The sequence below is a fragment of the Ceratosolen solmsi genome, unplaced genomic scaffold, assembly GCF_000503995.2.
Source record: "Ceratosolen solmsi marchali unplaced genomic scaffold, CerSol_1.0 scaffold10, whole genome shotgun sequence".
Taxonomy (NCBI): domain Eukaryota; kingdom Metazoa; phylum Arthropoda; class Insecta; order Hymenoptera; family Agaonidae; genus Ceratosolen; species Ceratosolen solmsi.
The window spans coordinates 17836400-17856024 of NW_011948412.1; the positions used below are offsets into that span (position 1 = coordinate 17836400).

The 19625-nt window shown below is 24.6% G+C and overlaps 1 protein-coding gene across 10 annotated transcripts in view; it reads left to right on the plus strand.

Moving 5' to 3' along the window:
* Positions 1-19625, plus strand: part of tmod (tropomodulin) — a 102119-nt gene that overhangs the window by 69379 nt on the left and 13115 nt on the right. For all 10 annotated transcript variants that reach the window (XR_912831.1, XM_011498474.1, XM_011498486.1 and 7 more), the window contains 3 exons: positions 17636-17788; positions 17911-18078; positions 18996-19122. Coding sequence is in view for 9 of the 10 variants with exons in the window: in XM_011498474.1 (XP_011496776.1) it covers positions 17636-17788; positions 17911-18078; positions 18996-19122 (448 nt within the window). In the remaining variant the exon portion in view is untranslated. The remainder of the gene's footprint in view (positions 1-17635; positions 17789-17910; positions 18079-18995; positions 19123-19625) is intronic.

Sequence of the window (19625 nt, forward strand, 5' to 3'; positions counted from 1 at the left end):
TAACAATAGTATGCATTTTTCTTACATTTTTTCTAATAAATGTATAATATTGTTTTAAAAAAATAGGTTAGCTAACTACATTTTTTGAAAAAATACCTTTATATAACGACAGTACACTGAAGATGAATGATCATAATATAAACTTAATAAATATAAAATTCGTAATATTGATTGGTGTAAAATTATTTTAGTATAAAAAGAAAAATTAATTTTATGTATGTATAAATATAATTTTATATTTATATTTTAATACAATTCGTAGCCAGAATATTTTTAGCTTTAAAAGCACAATAATTGCTATATTAAATAGTTAGTTAATAAAATAATTATATAAAGAATATAAATAATATAAGAAAAAAGAAATTTCGTTTAAATTTTATTGACATAAACAATTCATATTTCTAATTCTAGGTAAATTATCTGTGTTTTATATTATTCTATATTCACAGTGATAGATAAATAAGCCATATTTATGAGAAATAGTATATAACATAATATTTCTTTTGTGTTTATAATTAAATTATCTAATATCTCACTAATGTTAGTTACGTTCTATTTTTATTTTGAATTACTACTTCCTAAACGCTGCCCTCGCAACATTAACATCTGCAAATCTTCTTTAAAAAGTCAAAATGTTGTAGTGCATCGATTATAATTATCCGTTATTACTTAGTCGATTAACATAAATAGATCGAGTATTTATATGATAAATGTATATAATTTATACAAGCATCGAAATAAGCTGCTGTCGAGGAAGTGAACGTAGCAACAGCAATTACTACAGAAAATATAGTGCAAACGCTGTAACAAACGATAAAATTGTAGGCCTCGTTACGACGAATAAGTATAGATTTTTATGATGACATCGAATGACATACTAACAATGCCGTTAATTAAGTTTTTTACTTAAGCAGTTTTTCATTTTCATTCAAAACGATTGTGAATTTTGTGAATTATTTGTTGCGCACTTACAACCAGTTAGCTTTATACTATATTATTTTTATTGTAAGAATGTTCATTATAAAAGTTTCTCTATTTGATTAGTTAATTAATCATAAATATTCTTATTGGAAAAATTAAGGCTTTATTATGAGCATGATTTTATATGTTGACAAAATCTAATCTATTAGAGCTATTTAATATGTGATCTAAATAGTTTCTTATTTTTCACGTTAACCAAATAGGTTTTTAAATGAATGCTAAAACTTATAACAATAAATGTAACTTCAGAACGTTATTAAGGAAGATGTGAGTATATTAAAACATAATATATTACGGTAAAAATTTTAGTTTTACATATAAATTTTATTAAATGTAGTTTATTAAATGTTAGGTTTTCTCTCCATACACACGAGTAAAATATTAATTATATATAATATACTAAAAATAAATAATTATTTTATATTGCATAGAAGTAATTAAGATGAATATACAAAAAATACTCTTCCTATTCTAAATTAATTACTATCCGATACCTTTATTACAGGTATTAATATAATTAATACGTATTCTCGTAATTATTGTTTACAGTTTTAGGGATTGTAATGTTTAAATTACTTTCATTTTCTTTTTCTATAAAATAGTATCCATTTTGATTATACTTTAATGAATTAAGTACTTACAGGTAGCATATATAGTAAGCATGTTCAAATATTTAATCAAATTATTCATGTAAAAGCAATAAAATGAAAGAAAGTAGTAACAAAAAATTGTAATTCTTTCGATATAAAAATAATGAAAAAGAAATAATAATTAATGAATTTCGGTTTTATCGAACTATTTGTACGTATTCGTGCACTTCATATTTCTTAAGTTAATGTAATAATTCATGTACATTAATTATAACTTTATATGTTTTTTATAGGAATTAAATTCTACATAATTTTAAAGTGTTGAATACTTGTTCTTGAATAAATTAGCCAATAAATTTTCACAAATACGACTAACAGGGAATCATGTTGTCTCGATGTAGATTAGACCAATTTACAATTCCAATTCAATAGTACCGTGAAAAAATATGTGCACAGAAGTATGGCATTGATCCATCGTTGGATCCACAGTTTTAGTGACTGTGCAGCCATTTACCAGAGTGTAATAGATTCAAGTCATAGACACATATATTTTGGTAGATTTCATTCTGTCCCTATTGACGTACAATATGCAAACGTCAAGATAAATCCTCCAATTATTGCAGTAACAACGCTAAGAAGAAGGAGATGAGAAGGATCGTATTACGCCTCGTTGCATATGCGCGGATGAGGAACGAATGGATTGCGTTAATAACGTCTGTTAACTGTACGTGACGGTGAACTGTTTTCGATTTGTTCGTAGACAGGGTTCCTGGTACTGTTCAGAGGATAAAGAAACATCTACAGTAATAATCGAAAGATCGTGATGTACAAGCATACAACTTTTAGATTCTCAGAGTAAATTCCAATTGCTTTAAACTATCATCACCCAGAGTTACAAGCTATGTAAATTAGCTTATTGCAAAGACATAATTCAACGGTTGTTGCTTCTTTGCTCTCAATTTATTCATAAACTCATCCAAGAGATATAGTAGAAACATACTTTTACAATGTATGTATTAATTATTATAAGAGTTATTAAGCCTAATTAACACAAAAATTATTCAACAATTCCAAAGTACATTTTTACATATCTAATAAATAAATTGAGTATAACTAATTAATATATAATAAAAATAATAAACAGATAAAATACGTATCTTCCAATTTATAACTAAATATATATGATAATTTATATGAAGAAAGCGGACTTAATTTTGAATATTTATTCTTACAACGTATAATGAACAATACAGTTGTATATTTTCATTTGATATGTTACGTATTTTACAATATTTATTTACTTTTAATTCTGTATATTTTTAATTTTTTATAAAAGATCGCCACAGTAAAAGATAAAAAACACATAAAAATATGTTTTTCTCTATAGATTGATTTACATTTAAAATAGTTTTATATAATATATATAATAATATATATAATAGCATATTTATAGTATTTACTGTCAAAATATAAATATTGCATTCTAAATTATAGTGCACAATAAAAAATTTGTTAATAGAGTTTATTTTTTTTTAATTAGTAAAACAAATATATCGATTACCTAATATACTATTTTATATTTAATATTTTACATAGATAAATTTGCATTAGGTTCTATTAATTTAAGAATAATACTTTATATAACATTATAATGTAATAATAATTTTATAGATATACATATATATATTAATAATATTAATTATTTCATGATAAGCCACTTATTAAAAAATATATTGGAAATAAAAATACAATTTATAAACTTCTATGGCATTAAACTTTCATTATTAAAATAAAAATGATCTCTTCACAACTGAAATATTTTACTAAATAATATTTATTATAAAAAATATTATTACTATTATTACTTTAAAACGATAAAATAAAAAATTAAATGATATTATAAAGATATATTTTATTTATTAGAAAAATAAAATTGCTTCTATTCAATGTGATAATAATTATGATATATATATATATATATATATATATATATAGTTAAACTATAGTTAAATATAATAACTATAGTTAAATAGACTATTTAAATTAATAAATCTTTTCTAAATAATTTAAAGTAATGGCATAATTTATGTATAATCAAAACAGAAATTAAAATATGTTCATTATAAAATCTTTGCGTAAAATTTGATATTCAAAAATTCTTAAAAAATAATTTTGTTTTTATATAATTTAAACTAATTTACGTTTATTATGAACTAATCATGCTCAGTTACTTCATTTTTTTTTCCTGACATATTTAAAAAGCTATTCGTATGCTTTAAAATATTTTAATTTGAAACTCATATAGAAGAGAATGTATATTTGAGTGTAAATGAAAATTTAAATTCCAAAATATTTAAGAGTTTTAAACCTCTCCCTTAAATATTAGCACACAATATTAAGATTATTTATATTAATATATTACATTTTTTTAATCAGATTACTCATCAGTTCTAATTGTAGATATAACTCAATATTTAACTGCAACCTCAAATTCCAAGACAATTTAATTTATGAGTTTTTCCTATAAATTATGAAATATTCGCATAGACAGACTTTATTTAATGTAATTAATTTCCAACACTAACCTATACTGTTTTAATTAAGCCAAATACTCCCTTGTACAAACCTTGATTTATCTTTTAAATTTTATTATATAATACGAGCGTACTTAAATGCTGTTATTTTTACATAGTCCACTGAAAGGATTATATAAAATTTATATAAGGTATGTATAAATTTATGTACAAATTATATTTTAAATATAAATACATGAACTTCATATTATATTTTTATTTTATACATAAAATAAATTGTACATGTTATTGATTTTGAAATTATAAAATACTATATAAATTTATATTTAAGTTACTAAGTCCTTTCAATCAAATAAGCCTTACAGATGCTTCATGATTGATAAAAAATTTATTTCAAGCTAAATAAATTGATTGTTGAAATACATTTATTATATTGTGACTATCTTATATTCTTGTTACGTAAACATATTATTAATCTGTAATTATAGAATACCATTACTGTAAAATTAAATCAGATACAAAATTTAGTTAGTCGAAAGGCAATTTAGAATAATCTTTTATTGTTTCTATTATAGTGAATTTTCAATTTAAAATCGTTGCATAACAGGGAAATAATAAAACATACAGACAAAAGAAGAAACGAACGAGCCTTTCTATAAATACTATATGGGGTTCATCGAGCTTTCATGCAAGAACGATTCACACACACGTGCACACACATTCACACACCACATATATTCTCTCTGTTTCCTTCTCTCATCTTCTCTAGTTATTGTGGGCGTTGCCTGTCTCGCTTTGCCTCGTTATCATCCAAAATTTTGTATCGCACCACTGCATGTGTACAGAAACATTTGTATAATTATATACACATGAGTCTGGAAAGAGAATGTGAAGCGGAAAATCCGTTGCCTTTGCATTTCCTTATTTTTGCCTTTTCTCGGCATTTTTCACGTTGTTCCTTGTCTCACATATGTGTGCTAGAGCCCGTGACGGTCATGAGACAAAGCGCCGTTCAAAGTCAAGGACGCAAGTCTTATAGATGACGGTTACACCACAGGGTTCGTTCACTCTACCGTCTATTAAACTTAAAAGTATCCAACTACGCTTTATTAAAGTATATTTGGTTATATCGAAGCACGGACACTTGAATTAATAATTTCATAGGTCTCTTATTTTTAAATGGATTTATAAACTCATGAACAATGCGAAAACAATCAATGACCTTGACAAATTGTAACCTTCAAAAATTATTTCTGTTTTTTTTTAATTTTTATTAAAAATTTCAGGCAAACAATAACTTATTGCTTTAATCATGACATTGAATAGAATTTTAATAGTATATTTATTTATGAACACATTCAATTATTTTTTCTATGATTAATCTAAATTAGTAAGAGAAAATCTAAAATCTAGGATCTCGATATATTTTCAAATAGTAATGAATATAATTTGTGAAATGAAATAAATTTTAATTTCCATAAAGAAATACTATAAATATCAATATACTTTAAGTAGGAAAATAACAAAATAATGAAATGCCATAAATAATAAAAGCTCTAAATCTAAACTATATTTTAAATTGAAATAAATTTATATGTAGGAAATAATAGTAATTTTTTATTATACATTTTAGATTTTATTCAATTGTTCATATATTAACAATGTAACTCTTTAATAATAACTTTAGAACATTACAAACATAATAAATTAATGTTTTATTAAAAAATAATGTTCTACAAAAGAATGGAAACTTGTGTGATTTGATATTTATTTACTTACACAAGATTGTGAATATTTCATTTATAAATTTATAAATGTCAATTTATAATGAATATGAATGGGAAATTAAAAAAAGTTATTTTTTATCTTTAAAGAAATAAAAAAAATGAATAGAATAAATAAAATGATGTCTATTTACATATGATGTATCGACAAATTTAGACATTTGGGAGCACATATTGCCAAAGAATTTCTGTTTCATTCGAACAATTTATTGGAAAAGATTCAAAGGTTTTATTTTTTCAGATTTCTGGTTTTAAAATAAATTCACTGAAATTTCTATCCGAATGTTATTCAAAACTATATTGTCTGAGAATGAAAATTCAGAATAATTAGAGTAGTATTCAGAATAAGTTGTAAAAGTCAAATTTTCTTATTCAACAGAAATAAACAAAATATTGGTGTCAATATAAATAATTTAAAAATATAAGATTTTTAAACATGTTATTTTAATAAAAGGACAGCAATTATAAGAATAATAAGAATAATAAGAATTATAAGAAAATTATAAGATAAAAATTATAAGAATTTTAGAGAACATTATAATGTAATTATAATATGTATATTATTTAATAGATTATTCTATATTCTTAAAATATTATAGAAAAATAAAGAATGCAATTTTTGTACATTTTAGAAGATTTTTCAGATTTCTTATATATTTTTTAATATTCCTTTATTATTTTCATAATATTAAAGATAGATATCTACTATCTATAAAATATATTAATTATAAAATATAATAATTAACTACATAATATTTAATTATATTTTACATAATCTCGTTAATATCGGATATGCATTAAATTTTATCATGTCAAAAACTGCCAAAATTATTTGTAAGAACAGTCATAAATCTGATTTTCTCATTATTTTTAACTATATTTTATCAAATAATGAACATATAACTGTCTGTTAAATGAAGTCACAGCCTTAAGTAACAGTAACAGTAGTTTAAAAAGCCAACGACATTTAAATTTTATAACATTCTAAAATTCACATTACTTGTTAATTTTTCAATGCAATTTATGTATATACTTTTTTTAATAATAATACTTCTTAATATTTGGAATTCAATATTTCTATAGGTATAGTTTTATAGATAACACAAAAAAGGTGAAATATCGAAGTTTCTGATTTATTTATAAAAATTACTTTCCAAGTCAAGTAAATTCTCAGTTTAATGCATATAGAAACTGCATTTAATTGTTAACATGTGAAAAACAATAAATTCTATAGCATATATTCTATATTATTCATAGATTTTTTCAAGAGATCAGCTTGTTTTAATACGCATTTAAGTTCAGGGATGTGTATAATTACATATTTACACAAATTTTATAATTTAAATATTAAAAATTATTTTCTAATAATGTATATTATCAACAAGGCCACATGTATAGATACATATGCATACATATATATTGCAATAGCAAATTCTAGCGTCGATAGTCTTGAAAAGTATTACTAACTATTAAATTTTATAGATGTTTACGAGGCAATTAATATTTATGCAAGTAATAATTGTTTGTCTAGTTGTTTCTTTCTTCGTTTGATTTTTTTTTTATTAAAAATCTTATAAGATTAATTGTAGGAAAAATTTATTCTCGAAAATTTGACTTTAATTTACAAACAAAGGCATTTTAAAGCTCAAAGAACGTAATTAAAAGAGCCGATCCAATCATCATTTGTAGATTTATGTAGTTTTGCTTAATACTATATGCAGTTAAAGAGTAAATGTTTGAAGCAGAATGAATCAGATTTAGTAGACAGTCTCTGGAGATATTTTGACCAATGCCGAGACAAGTCTTCCGAAGGAAAGTAGGAGTGCAAATACTGCAACTATCCAATTTCCAGCAGTACTTGATAAACATACGTATATACGTGTCATGTTGTCGATACATGTCATGCTAGCTCAAGTATAATATCGTCATGGATATGCCAGGTATATCATTAATAGAGGAGAAATGCATTGTCACTCATCGTCGAATGCGCGTCAGTCTAATGATTGACGTTGACTTCGGCGAGTCTCCACCCCCTCAGCGAGGGTCATGGAAGCGCGGGTAGGACGTCCGCGAGCGCATCCGGGGTGTCCCAACGTCGTCGTCGGCATTCACATTATTAATACGGGCCTAGGTCAGGGGCGCTGGTAAACAGCGGCGCTTATACATTGCGGATGGCGTTGGAGATGGGAAGGCCAGTGGCCGCCGCGAGTCTACCTCCCGTACTCTCCTTCTCCCTCGCTCACCTATAAATAATTGCTGCGCGGGGATGTCCAAGTATAGACCGTTGGTACGGTGCCAGGCTCGCTTTAGGAGGAGGTCTCCGCGTCTATTTCGGTGAATGCGACGCGCTTCTCGCGGACTAACAGACGCGCCGCCATCGGGACGCGCTCTAATCAAAAGTGCACTGTCGATCGTAAGTCCACCTTCTGGCCACCTCGTAACCAATTATGGATGAATTATCGAAGGAGATCCTCGCGAGAGTATCCTCATCGGATCGTGTTGCTCGTCTGACGAAGATGGCTCTTCCTATATCACTATCTAATTGGGTCCCGAGTTTTTCGATGATCTCATGGCACGTACATCGATGGAATTTATTAGATGATTTAATGGCCAGCGAGACCTTTCAAAATCATGATAATGCTTTTCTCATCTCTATAAACTTAACGAGCTATTTAACGAAACGATTAATATATTTTACAATAATACTTATTGATATGTGTAATTATTATATTCATTATTAGCTCGTTTATTATATTAAAAAAAATAATAATAAAGATAAAAATCAAATGTAAAATTCGCGTCGATCATCGCATCAATAATGTCATTATGTAATGGTTGTGAAGTACTAGATTACAAGATAAACATTTACACAACATTTAAGCAATATAGCAGTAATTTTATATACATTCGATGCCCTTCAGAAGTGAAAGTGATAGCTTAGCTTGAACTAAACTTTGAAAATTAATAAATCATTTTTAAATCATTATTAAATCATCCTCTTTTCTTATGACAAGTTATCTAATTATTATATCAATACTCTTTGTAGGTAATTTGAACTGTTATCCAAGTCTTTTATGGATTAGATATATAATTTTAAAAAAATCAATGCACAGATTTACATAAAATTATTTATGAGTTATCAGGATTAAGAATAACAATTTATGTATAATATTATATTTATATGGATACGTACATATATATTCACGTATGAATATATTCATGCGCGCGCGTACACAAACGTATTCATATATAATTTTGATAAAAAATATAATAACATTTTACTAAACAACAATGGACTAAATTCTTAAACTAACACTTAATTAAAATAAAAATTTAATTCACAGTATTAAAAAGCTTCAATTTGTATTAAAATTTTTCAGATATTTTTACAATTTGTTGATGACTGTTGTGTTATTTGAATTGTTATTTGTTCTCTCATCGTATATTCTCAGTTTCAGAAATATAAATGACAGAATGGTGAAAGTCCAATACAAAAGCTAATGCAAATTTTTGTTTAGAACTATAATACATACAATTACTAATAATTTCTTTTTATAATTATTTTTTATCGTAAATAACGCTTCTTCTCTTTTTTTCGCTTCTTTATGCTAAAACAAGCGTTAAATCAAAATTTATCAGAACTTACAATTAAATTTTATCTTTTGAATATATATTCATATTATTAGATTATTTAAAAAGATAGAATGAATAAAACGATTTGAATTGAAAGGTCCAGAGATCATGTATGTCCAATATTTAAAAATTTAAATGGTTAAGTAATACGAAAATAAATAATTAAAGAATAGTTTATAGTATACTAAAATTATATGATTAATTTTTACTTTTAATTACTTATAATAATTTCAATATTATAAAAAAATTTTATTTTAGTTTTTTTATTAATGAATATCAACAAATATTTATTATATAAGAAATTGTTATCGTCAATCCGCTGAGTTTTTGTATTTTAATAGAATAAAGTATCATTTTTATTTGTAAATTTTATATACATCCTATAATTGAATTTTACATAAAAAAAAGATTACTGCATATACTGCATTTGACTTTAAATATCATTGATTTTACTGTATGTACGTAAATTCTTTGTTTATCTTTATTAATAACAAATTCATTAAACCATTCAAAATAAAGAAAATTTATAATATTATTCTACTCGTGAAATAAATATTAAAATAGTTAGGCATATAAAACAGTTTTAAAAATATATTGATTTACAGGAATTTAAAAGTCCCTAAATTTCCTAAAAACTAAATGTCCCTAAACCTAATGTGTTTATGATTGAATTAATTTTAGTTATGTATTAGAACTGATGGCTTAAGACATATTATTTTACTTAGTATTTAAAAATTAGATTATGTAATCACAAATTTGTATTCAATAATTATAACAATTGTAATTTTTAAATAAAATTTTTCTATGTGTGTAGACATCAACATATTCTAAATTAATTTCTCAAAATAAGATGGCCGATTGTTCGAAATTATGTTTACAATATTGCCAATTGATATTTGTAAAATACAAACAAAATCTCCTTGATAAAATAATATTTTCTGTACAATAAGTAATTAATAACTATTAAAAATTTTTAATGTATACATAATTTATGTTATTTTTTGTATCTTATGTATAGTGCAGTTTTTAATACAAATATAAATAGTATATACAATATTTGTAGAATAATGCAATTTTGAAATGAAAAATTCCTTAAATCTCGTGGTAAAATCATTTGAAATTTTCAATTAATTCGATTTTATACTTGAGAAATGAATTATATAAATTGTGAGAAATATGTGTCATACAAACTTGTATCACAATGAAAGTTTTATAAATGATAATTAGAGCGAAACTTTTAATACCTATTAAGCAATTAAGAAAGATCCGTAAAACAATTATTTTTGTTTTTGTTTTCTGAAAGAGTCTTTACAAATCACTACAATAAGCAAATAAAAGTTAATGTATATTGAAAAATAAGAAAAAGTTTATTCAACATATTCAAGAACATAAATTGCAATGAAATATTAGGAATTTTTAACGACAGATTTGTGGATTTTATAAGTACGCATAGAAATATAAATTCTTTATTATAAAAAAGAAGAAAAACATGTTTAAATAGCATATTATTAAAAAATATAAGCTTATTGAGATATATTATTTCTATATAAATTTTTATAGTTGTCAAAATTAAAAATGTTTATTTTAGTTTTTCAACACTTAATTGTAATTAAGTATATATCTTATAACATGTTAGATTTTTTATAAGAATTGACATTTCCTCTACCATGTTCGTATAAGCAAAATAAAAGAAAGTATATGATATAACTAAGTAATTAGAGAAAGTTGTAAAAACAAAAAAAAATTCTATACATCGGCTAAAGCTTAACTATGTAATACGACATTAGATTCTATGAAAACTTCATAAAATAATCTATTTATAACTACATAAAAGAACATTAAAATATTGCTATATTTGTCATATAGACATTAAAATATTTTGTCTATTTTTGCGATAAAATTAGAATACATCTTTACCTGAAATATTTGTTAAATCCATAAAAATAAGGATTTATGAATTTATATTGAATAACAAAACGTAAATGCATAATAAATTCCATTTGCTTATTGCAAAGTACTGTAAATATTTATATACCACGCTGTAGGGAGCAAAAGCACAAATGCAATTTTAAAATAACTATTAAGCACGTACAGCTGACCGAAGGGATGTAATCATTTTTTGCGAAAAGGAGTAAAAAATGATGACGTCATTGGGGTATAAATGAGAATAAGAGTCCATCGCTGCAATCTGTTGTCAAACATTTGGCGCGGAGCGAAAGCGCGCGTGGAGCCGTATATTTTTAAACGGCAAGGTAAAATATGATTTGCTCGTGTTTATATTCATGATTTTTGGATTTATATGCTCGCACTTACTACGAGTTTCGCATCTTCTTCACCTTCAATCGCCGTTCGATTTACCAATGGCTTTCGTGGAAAAGTTTCGCTTTACTAATTCTTTCTTTAAGGTTCTATTTATTTTAAATAATAATATTAGATAAATATAGATGTTGTATATTAATCATTATGGATTGAATTAATTTATAATAGTATTTTCGATGCGTTCTTTTATTAAAGCAAGACATTCGATTCTCCTGATTTTCATGCATATTATAATTTTTTCATTTTTACTCGAAGCTTAATGAGCAACAAAACAGACATAGATTACAAATAAATTTTTTCAATTACCATGATGTACAAGTATTTGTAAAATAAAATAAAAGTTTAATTATTATCTTTTATATATTTTTATTAAAAATTTCATAATAGTATATTAGCTGAGAAAAAAATACATACACACACACATATATATATATATATATATATATATATATTTAATTTTTTAATATCAAAAACCATTTAGCTATTTTCCTAAAATTAGAGCACATTTTAAAAAGATCAGATCTTTAAAATTTACTCTATTCTTATATACATTCTAAGTTAAAAAAATGAAAAAAAGTATGTTTGAATGATATTATGATGTTATGCTGACCATTATATTATTTTTGTATTGCTATTACAATACTATTGTAATGTATAATTATTCTGATAATCATGAATTAAAACATTATATTATTATGTGCGTATACATGGACTTTTATTACTTTGTATCAGCGAAATTTTGGCATAAATCATGAATAATATTTAAATTATTTTTAACTCTTTCTTTTATGAAAATTCTATGATTTTATTTATATATATAACGTAAAAAAAAGTTACATTATTAAATTCAGATTACAGAATACTATATACGTTCATTAAAAACAAATTTCACTATAAGACTTTCTTACATGGAATGCTTTTGTTAATTAACTTTAAAAACATCTTTTGTCTGATTGACATACTCATTTATTTTAACGGAAGATTCATAGTAAATCTTAATATGTATTAATAAGCATAAAAAGTTGAAATTTCAAGTTAATATGATTATAGCTTTATTGATGTTAAAGAAAATTCATTTAAAAATCTTAATAATGACGTAAAAATATATATAAAAAATATAAATGAAACTATAATAAATTTTCGTATTCTCATCCTTTTTCCTTTGACTACAATTATATATATATATATATATAATTTCGTGATATCAAGGAAATAAAATATCTTCTTGAATGAAAGTAACATATTTGTATATTATAAAATTACTAATCTGGCATATTAATATAATATTTATAATGTCATAATTTGAAATATAAATTTGAAATATATAAACAAAGTTTATCATTGTCGGATAAATCTATTGATTTTGCAATGATTTAATGCATTCGATTTCTTGTTTTATTTTGAAATATTTCCTATGCCATATTATTTTATACTTTAACTAATAATTGCTCAGCCCCTTCGTTTAAATAGTGAAATTTCGATATTAAATTTAAATGATAAATAGTATGTTGATATTTTGCCATGTTTTTCGATAATTCGGCTGTACATGGATTTAAGTAATATAATGATAAGAATATAATGTAAATTTTGATATAAAGAATAACCTTTATATCAAGAGAAAATAATTTTTTTCCATTTGCCTAAAAATTAAATGTAAAAATTGAATGAATATTTTGTTAAAACGAATGATTTATTAAAAATTATTGTTCATAAATCAAGATTATAAAATTTATTTATAGCTTTACAACCAAAAGTTAAATAAACATAGTCTTAATACGTTGATTTATTAATTGCTTTATAAAGTGCTTTTATTTATGCTTTTATTTATCATTTTATTTTATTATATTGTATCTATTGAATCTTAAAATTGCTAATGATGTAACGAGATATAATGATGTTAAAATATTTGTTTCAATTATATTAATACACTTTTTAGAGATTGAATAGATTCAACTTTGCACGTACAAAGTAACTCATAAATATATTTATAATATAAAAATGTAAAGCATAGTTTTATTTAAAAAGATATATTATGTAACGAATATTACGAATGAAATGATATATTATTCAGATATTATATTTAAATAATTTTGATCTAATGATTACAACTGTTTTAAAATAAAATTATAATTAGAAAATATATTATAAAATAAAAAATTGATATAAAGTATTTAATACTATTTAAATATCATAATGATAAAAGACTAAATTTGTGTTTATACCATTTGTTACACGCAGTTTTTTAAGAATTCGTTATTTACAACAAAAACAGGTTTAGAATGTGTAATATAATTAATAATATTATTAAAAAAATTAGTTTTGCAAATGATTATCTAACGTGCACAATATCCATTGATTACATGGATTAACAAGTACAGATTTACGGTATGTATATACATATGTAAAATTCCTCAATTGTTGTTCTATTACTCATCATATCAAGTATATTAATTTTTTTAAATTACATGTATTACAATGTGTAATTTCGCATATTACGCGTGCAAATCTATCAGCGAATTTAGAATGAAATTTTCCGCCCTTGCGCGTGTGTGTACGCATGTGTAATCATTTTTAATTCTACGTTTTAATATTGTATATAGTGTTACATACATGTGCATATAAGGAAACATCTGTAATTTGTAAAAATCTGAAAAACACTTTAAATAGAAAACATTAAATATACGCAACTATGGATAAAATCTAAACAATAATACTATTAATTTTTTTTACTCAGTGACCTTATTATTTATGTAGTTCAATGTTGTAAAATGTTTATACTGTGATGAATTATAAACCATTTATATATCAAATATATATTATTTGTAATTATGATATTATAAAATTCGATTTTATTTCAATTTTATCAACCTACCAATTAAACTTAAATATTATTTGAATATAGAAGGATGAAAACTTATGATTAAGAAGTTTTAAAAGTTTGATTATACATTTAAATTTTCAGTAATTAAATATTCATTAAAGAATTTTTCAACGTAATATCATTAGAAATTATTATATTTATTTCAGATTTTGTAGTAAATAAAATATTTCATTATTCAATGAATATTCAATGAAATTTTTAAAATGTATTTCTAACAACTATTCCATAACTCAAAGTTAAGAAATATATAAATTATTAAATCTGTAGATTAACAATATTATGTATAGGGTATACAATTAGAATTATATGACGAATTATCGGATTTGAAATTTTCACGTAGAGAGGTAAATAAAAATAAGATAAATATGGATAGTACTTTATTGATGAAATTATTTAATTTAATTATAATGTATTAATAATATAGATAAATATTTATACTATAATATTTATTGTAGAGTAGTACAATTTTTAAAACAATATTTGAATATTGCTTTAGTTTAGTTCATTATTAAATGAAATCATAATCAATGTATCAATGTATCATAGCGTATAATAAATAAATTATATAATTATATATAAATCTTGTAATTAAAACTTATTTTTTATTTGTACCTTTTAGAAGATTTTTTTTATTTACTTATCGAATTATCAAACAGTTGAAAGATGTATTTTATCATCATTTTAAAACTTCATTAAATTTAATCATTACTTTTATGATACATTAAGCTTGGAAATTTTAATGTATATACCAATTGCATTAGTTGGAGTTGATAGTTTGGAAAAATGAAAAGCGACGTATAAATTCTAATATTAAATCCTATCCTGCTTTCTATTATGTTTTCAATGTCCAAAAATTTTACACGCATCTGCATAAACGAACATCATCCCAAGGAAATACGAATAAAAAAACTGAAATCGGCAAAGCAATTAAAACAATTGACTAACATCGTCGTTCACGAAAAATTACTTAATAGTTTGAAGCTATAAGCAATTAGTCGTTCTTAACCTCGCTTTTTATAAAACAATCTCCAATCCAACGTCGCATCGTTATCGCGTTTGCATTCTGCATCGGTGGATGAGCGAACACGAATAAGAAATACAGACGTCGTCCCGCGCACGATCGAGAATGCGTGTGTGCGCGCATGTCTGCTAGATAAAGAAAAAAGTACAGTGGGAGAGAGAGAAAGAGAGAGAGAGAGAGAGAGAGAGAGAGAGAGAGTGTGTGTGTGTCTGTGTAAGAGTGAGAAAGAGTGAGGGAGGAGTAAAGGGCGCTGCCGTCACCGTCACTCAGTGCCATAATCGTCCGTAACCTTACTTCGGTGGTTTTGTTTCTGTTGTGTTTCATCGCACGTACGTGACGACTCCGTATTTACGAGTGTCACATCATCTATACCGAGTTACGCACTTCCGTGCGCGCGTGTGCGTAAGACCTGCGTCTTACTGTATTATCGCGGATTAGGTGAGGTTTTGACGCTCAACGTCTTCTCGCTCCCGGGTAAGGAGGCAAGGATTATTTTGTTAACCGGTGGATAATTGTACGAGGGTAAGTGTGCCGCCCCCCTTAGCTACCTTATTCCGTGGGTCGTGACGCTTGGGAAATGTTTAATTCGCCACTTCCCCATTGCGAGCACGATAAATTACTTTTGTCCAACTGCCAATTTGGCAGATGAGTTGTCAATGAAAATCGATCCCCGGATTTATTATATCTGGGCCAAAGGGCATCAGCCGTTATTTGGATTGTTGCCCGGTATGTGTTGCTCATCAATATCTCCGTGCATGTGCGTGTACTGTACCTTCGATACACTTCGATCAATCCTCTTGTACCTTGAAGAGATCGTGTCCTCTTTCGTTGCATCTTAGACCAACAAAGTCATTCTCTAAGGAAATATTGTTTTATAAAACCATATCGCGCTATACGTCGTGCTCGAAGCCCATATAACGCGTTACTTTTAAATAGGAAGGCCTTTTATTGTGAATTAAGTGATTGGTTACATCATTGCATCAATGAATGGCTTTAATGTTGAGGTGTGAAAAGTATGGCTATTAGTTTTACTTAAAAAGAATATTTTAAGAGCCAGTACTCTGTTCTGTTTTTCTTGAATAATACTTGCAGGGCTCGTTTTTCATCTTTTTCCATTTTATCAGGTTGAGCCATATACCTGCCTAAATTTAAATTCAAAAGACTCTTTGCATTTTTGGAATTATTACAGGTATGTTGAGAAATCATCGGATTACAAGTTAATTCTATAATTTAATTAGCAATAAATTTTTTATTTTTATACAGATTGACTAAAGGGATAATTTAGCAATTTTTACAATTAATTTGAATTTTGTCAATTTTATTGTTCTAGTTGCATTATAATGATATTATAGTAATTTATAATATAAAATAACCCGAATATTAATACTTTATAAATGCTTATATTATAATATTAATTATTTAAGTATGTATTTTATAAAATAATTTTCATTTATAATGCTATACACCTCAAATCATATTTTACATTTGCTAATATTTTGGTTAATTATAACGGTAATGGAAATTCATAATTTAATGTTTGTTACAAAAATGAAAATTTGGTACATTTTGATTAATTTGAAATGATACTCCAAAATTATCACTCAACAATTATACATTTTAAATAAATATTTTATAATATAATAAATAAAAAATAAAAATATATATATATATATATATTGGGAATATTTATTAGTTAAAAAATATCATGTTTAATATTTATACCCTATTGTAAAATAAAGATATATAATTGAAGATATATATTCGATTGTATTAGAATTCGATTGTATTACAATGATATTTATGATACAAAAATATGAAGATAAGAAATTTGTTAGTATAAAGTACTTTACATCAATCATGAAATAAAATTAATCGTAGACTCAATTTTACAGACCTCCGCTTCAACTAAAAAAACCACCATGACAACAGCAGCCAAACTTTATGGCAAGGATTTGAGTGAGTATGATGATGTTGATGTTGATGAACTACTATCACAGCTTACTCCTGAAGAAATCAATATTCTTGCTAAAGAAGTAGATCCCGATGTAAGTATTAAATATATCAATGATTTTTTAATATAAATATTAATTTAATATAAATTATATTGCAAAGTACTTTAGCGCACAATATAATAGAATTTCCATGACAAGAATTATCAATCTTTTAGGATAGTTTCATGCCACCATCTCAACGTTGCAGTTATGAGTGCGATAAAGATCCAACTGGACCTTTAAATCGCAAAAAATTAATCGAGCACATCAATAAACAAGCCATGGAAACACCTGATATTCCTGAGCTGAAACCTTATGTACCAGGTGTCGTTCGAGGGAAAAAGGTCTGTAGAATAATGTATAAATTTCATTTATACTTAATATATATAATAATGAAAAATAAAATCATTATTGCCTCTAGAGACATCTTATATTTAATGATTTGTATATTATTGTATCATTATGAGAATAGTAATTAGTTAGTAAATTCATAGTATTAGAGTATTGAATTATCATTAGTTAATAATTATTAAACTATAATATTGTAAATAATGTATTTTCATGTATAAATATTAATATTTGAAATCACTATAATTAATTTAATACTTGTAAATGAAAAATATAGACAAATTATATTGGCTACTTACATGATTTTGATTTATTGCAAATCTTCGTATTAAAATAAAAATGAAAAAATTTTAATCAAAATAGATTTTTTAATAAAAACTGGATGGTTTTAACTAATTTATTTCCATTTATTCTTCTATATATATTTTAATAAATAATAAACTAAATATATGTATGAACTAATTTATTTCCATTTATTCTTCTAAATATATTTTAAGTCGCTTTTACTGCATTTACTTCAATTATTTACTTAAACATTATATTTTTTTTAGTTTGTCATAATTATTGATCAGATTTATTTTAATTACTGCAAGTTACCATTTTTAATTCAATACTTGTAGAGATTTATGCAATCAGAAGCATTTGAAAGAGAATAATTACTTTTTTAACATAAATGTTGCATAACATAATTAATTTTATTTTAACAAAAAAATTAAGTACATAAGCAATAAAATTTTTAATACAATATTTAAGATAGAAATATATTTAATGATGAGTAAACCATATGAATCTTATTAGGTCTATAGTGTGATAATAGATAGCTTCAAGATTATAATTTTAATATTAGAATAAATATATTTTTATTAACTTAAAAAGTAAATAATTTAATGAACATATAATTGATTTCATTTAGTGGGTACCTCCGGTAAGAGAAAATCTTAAAGAAAAAGAAGCGGAAGAACAAATTGCCATTGACCTTGGTGATGAATATGAACAAGCTTTAACGAATGCTAGCGAAGATGAAATCATTGATCTAGCAGGTAAAATTTTGTTAATATACTTGAATTTCTAAGTGAAGAAATATAAAATTTATTGTTGATTTGTAGTTAGTATCGAGTGATGATTATTTACATCTCCAATGCTCACTGATGTTCGCGCGACTAGTTTTCGAAACGCTAGAGGGCGTATATCAATTTAATCGTCTAATCTGCAAAGCGTAAAATCAAACACATCTTCGGAATGACTATCTTTAATACTAAATTTCTGTTTAGATTCCATTTCAATTGTCATGATTAGTGTAGTATCAAGTATCATTAATAACAAAAACTTCTTGCTATTTAACAAAAAAAACAGAAAAAAGTAGACGTTCTTTTTAAATAGATAGTTCGGCAATTATTAAACTTTGTATTAATTGATTTTTATATAATATATAGATTATTAATATTTGCACATTAGTATGGCTTAAATTTACAAATTTTTCGACATTTATGTATTTTATACAAACTATTATAATAATAATTGTCGTCTTATCAATATAGAAAAT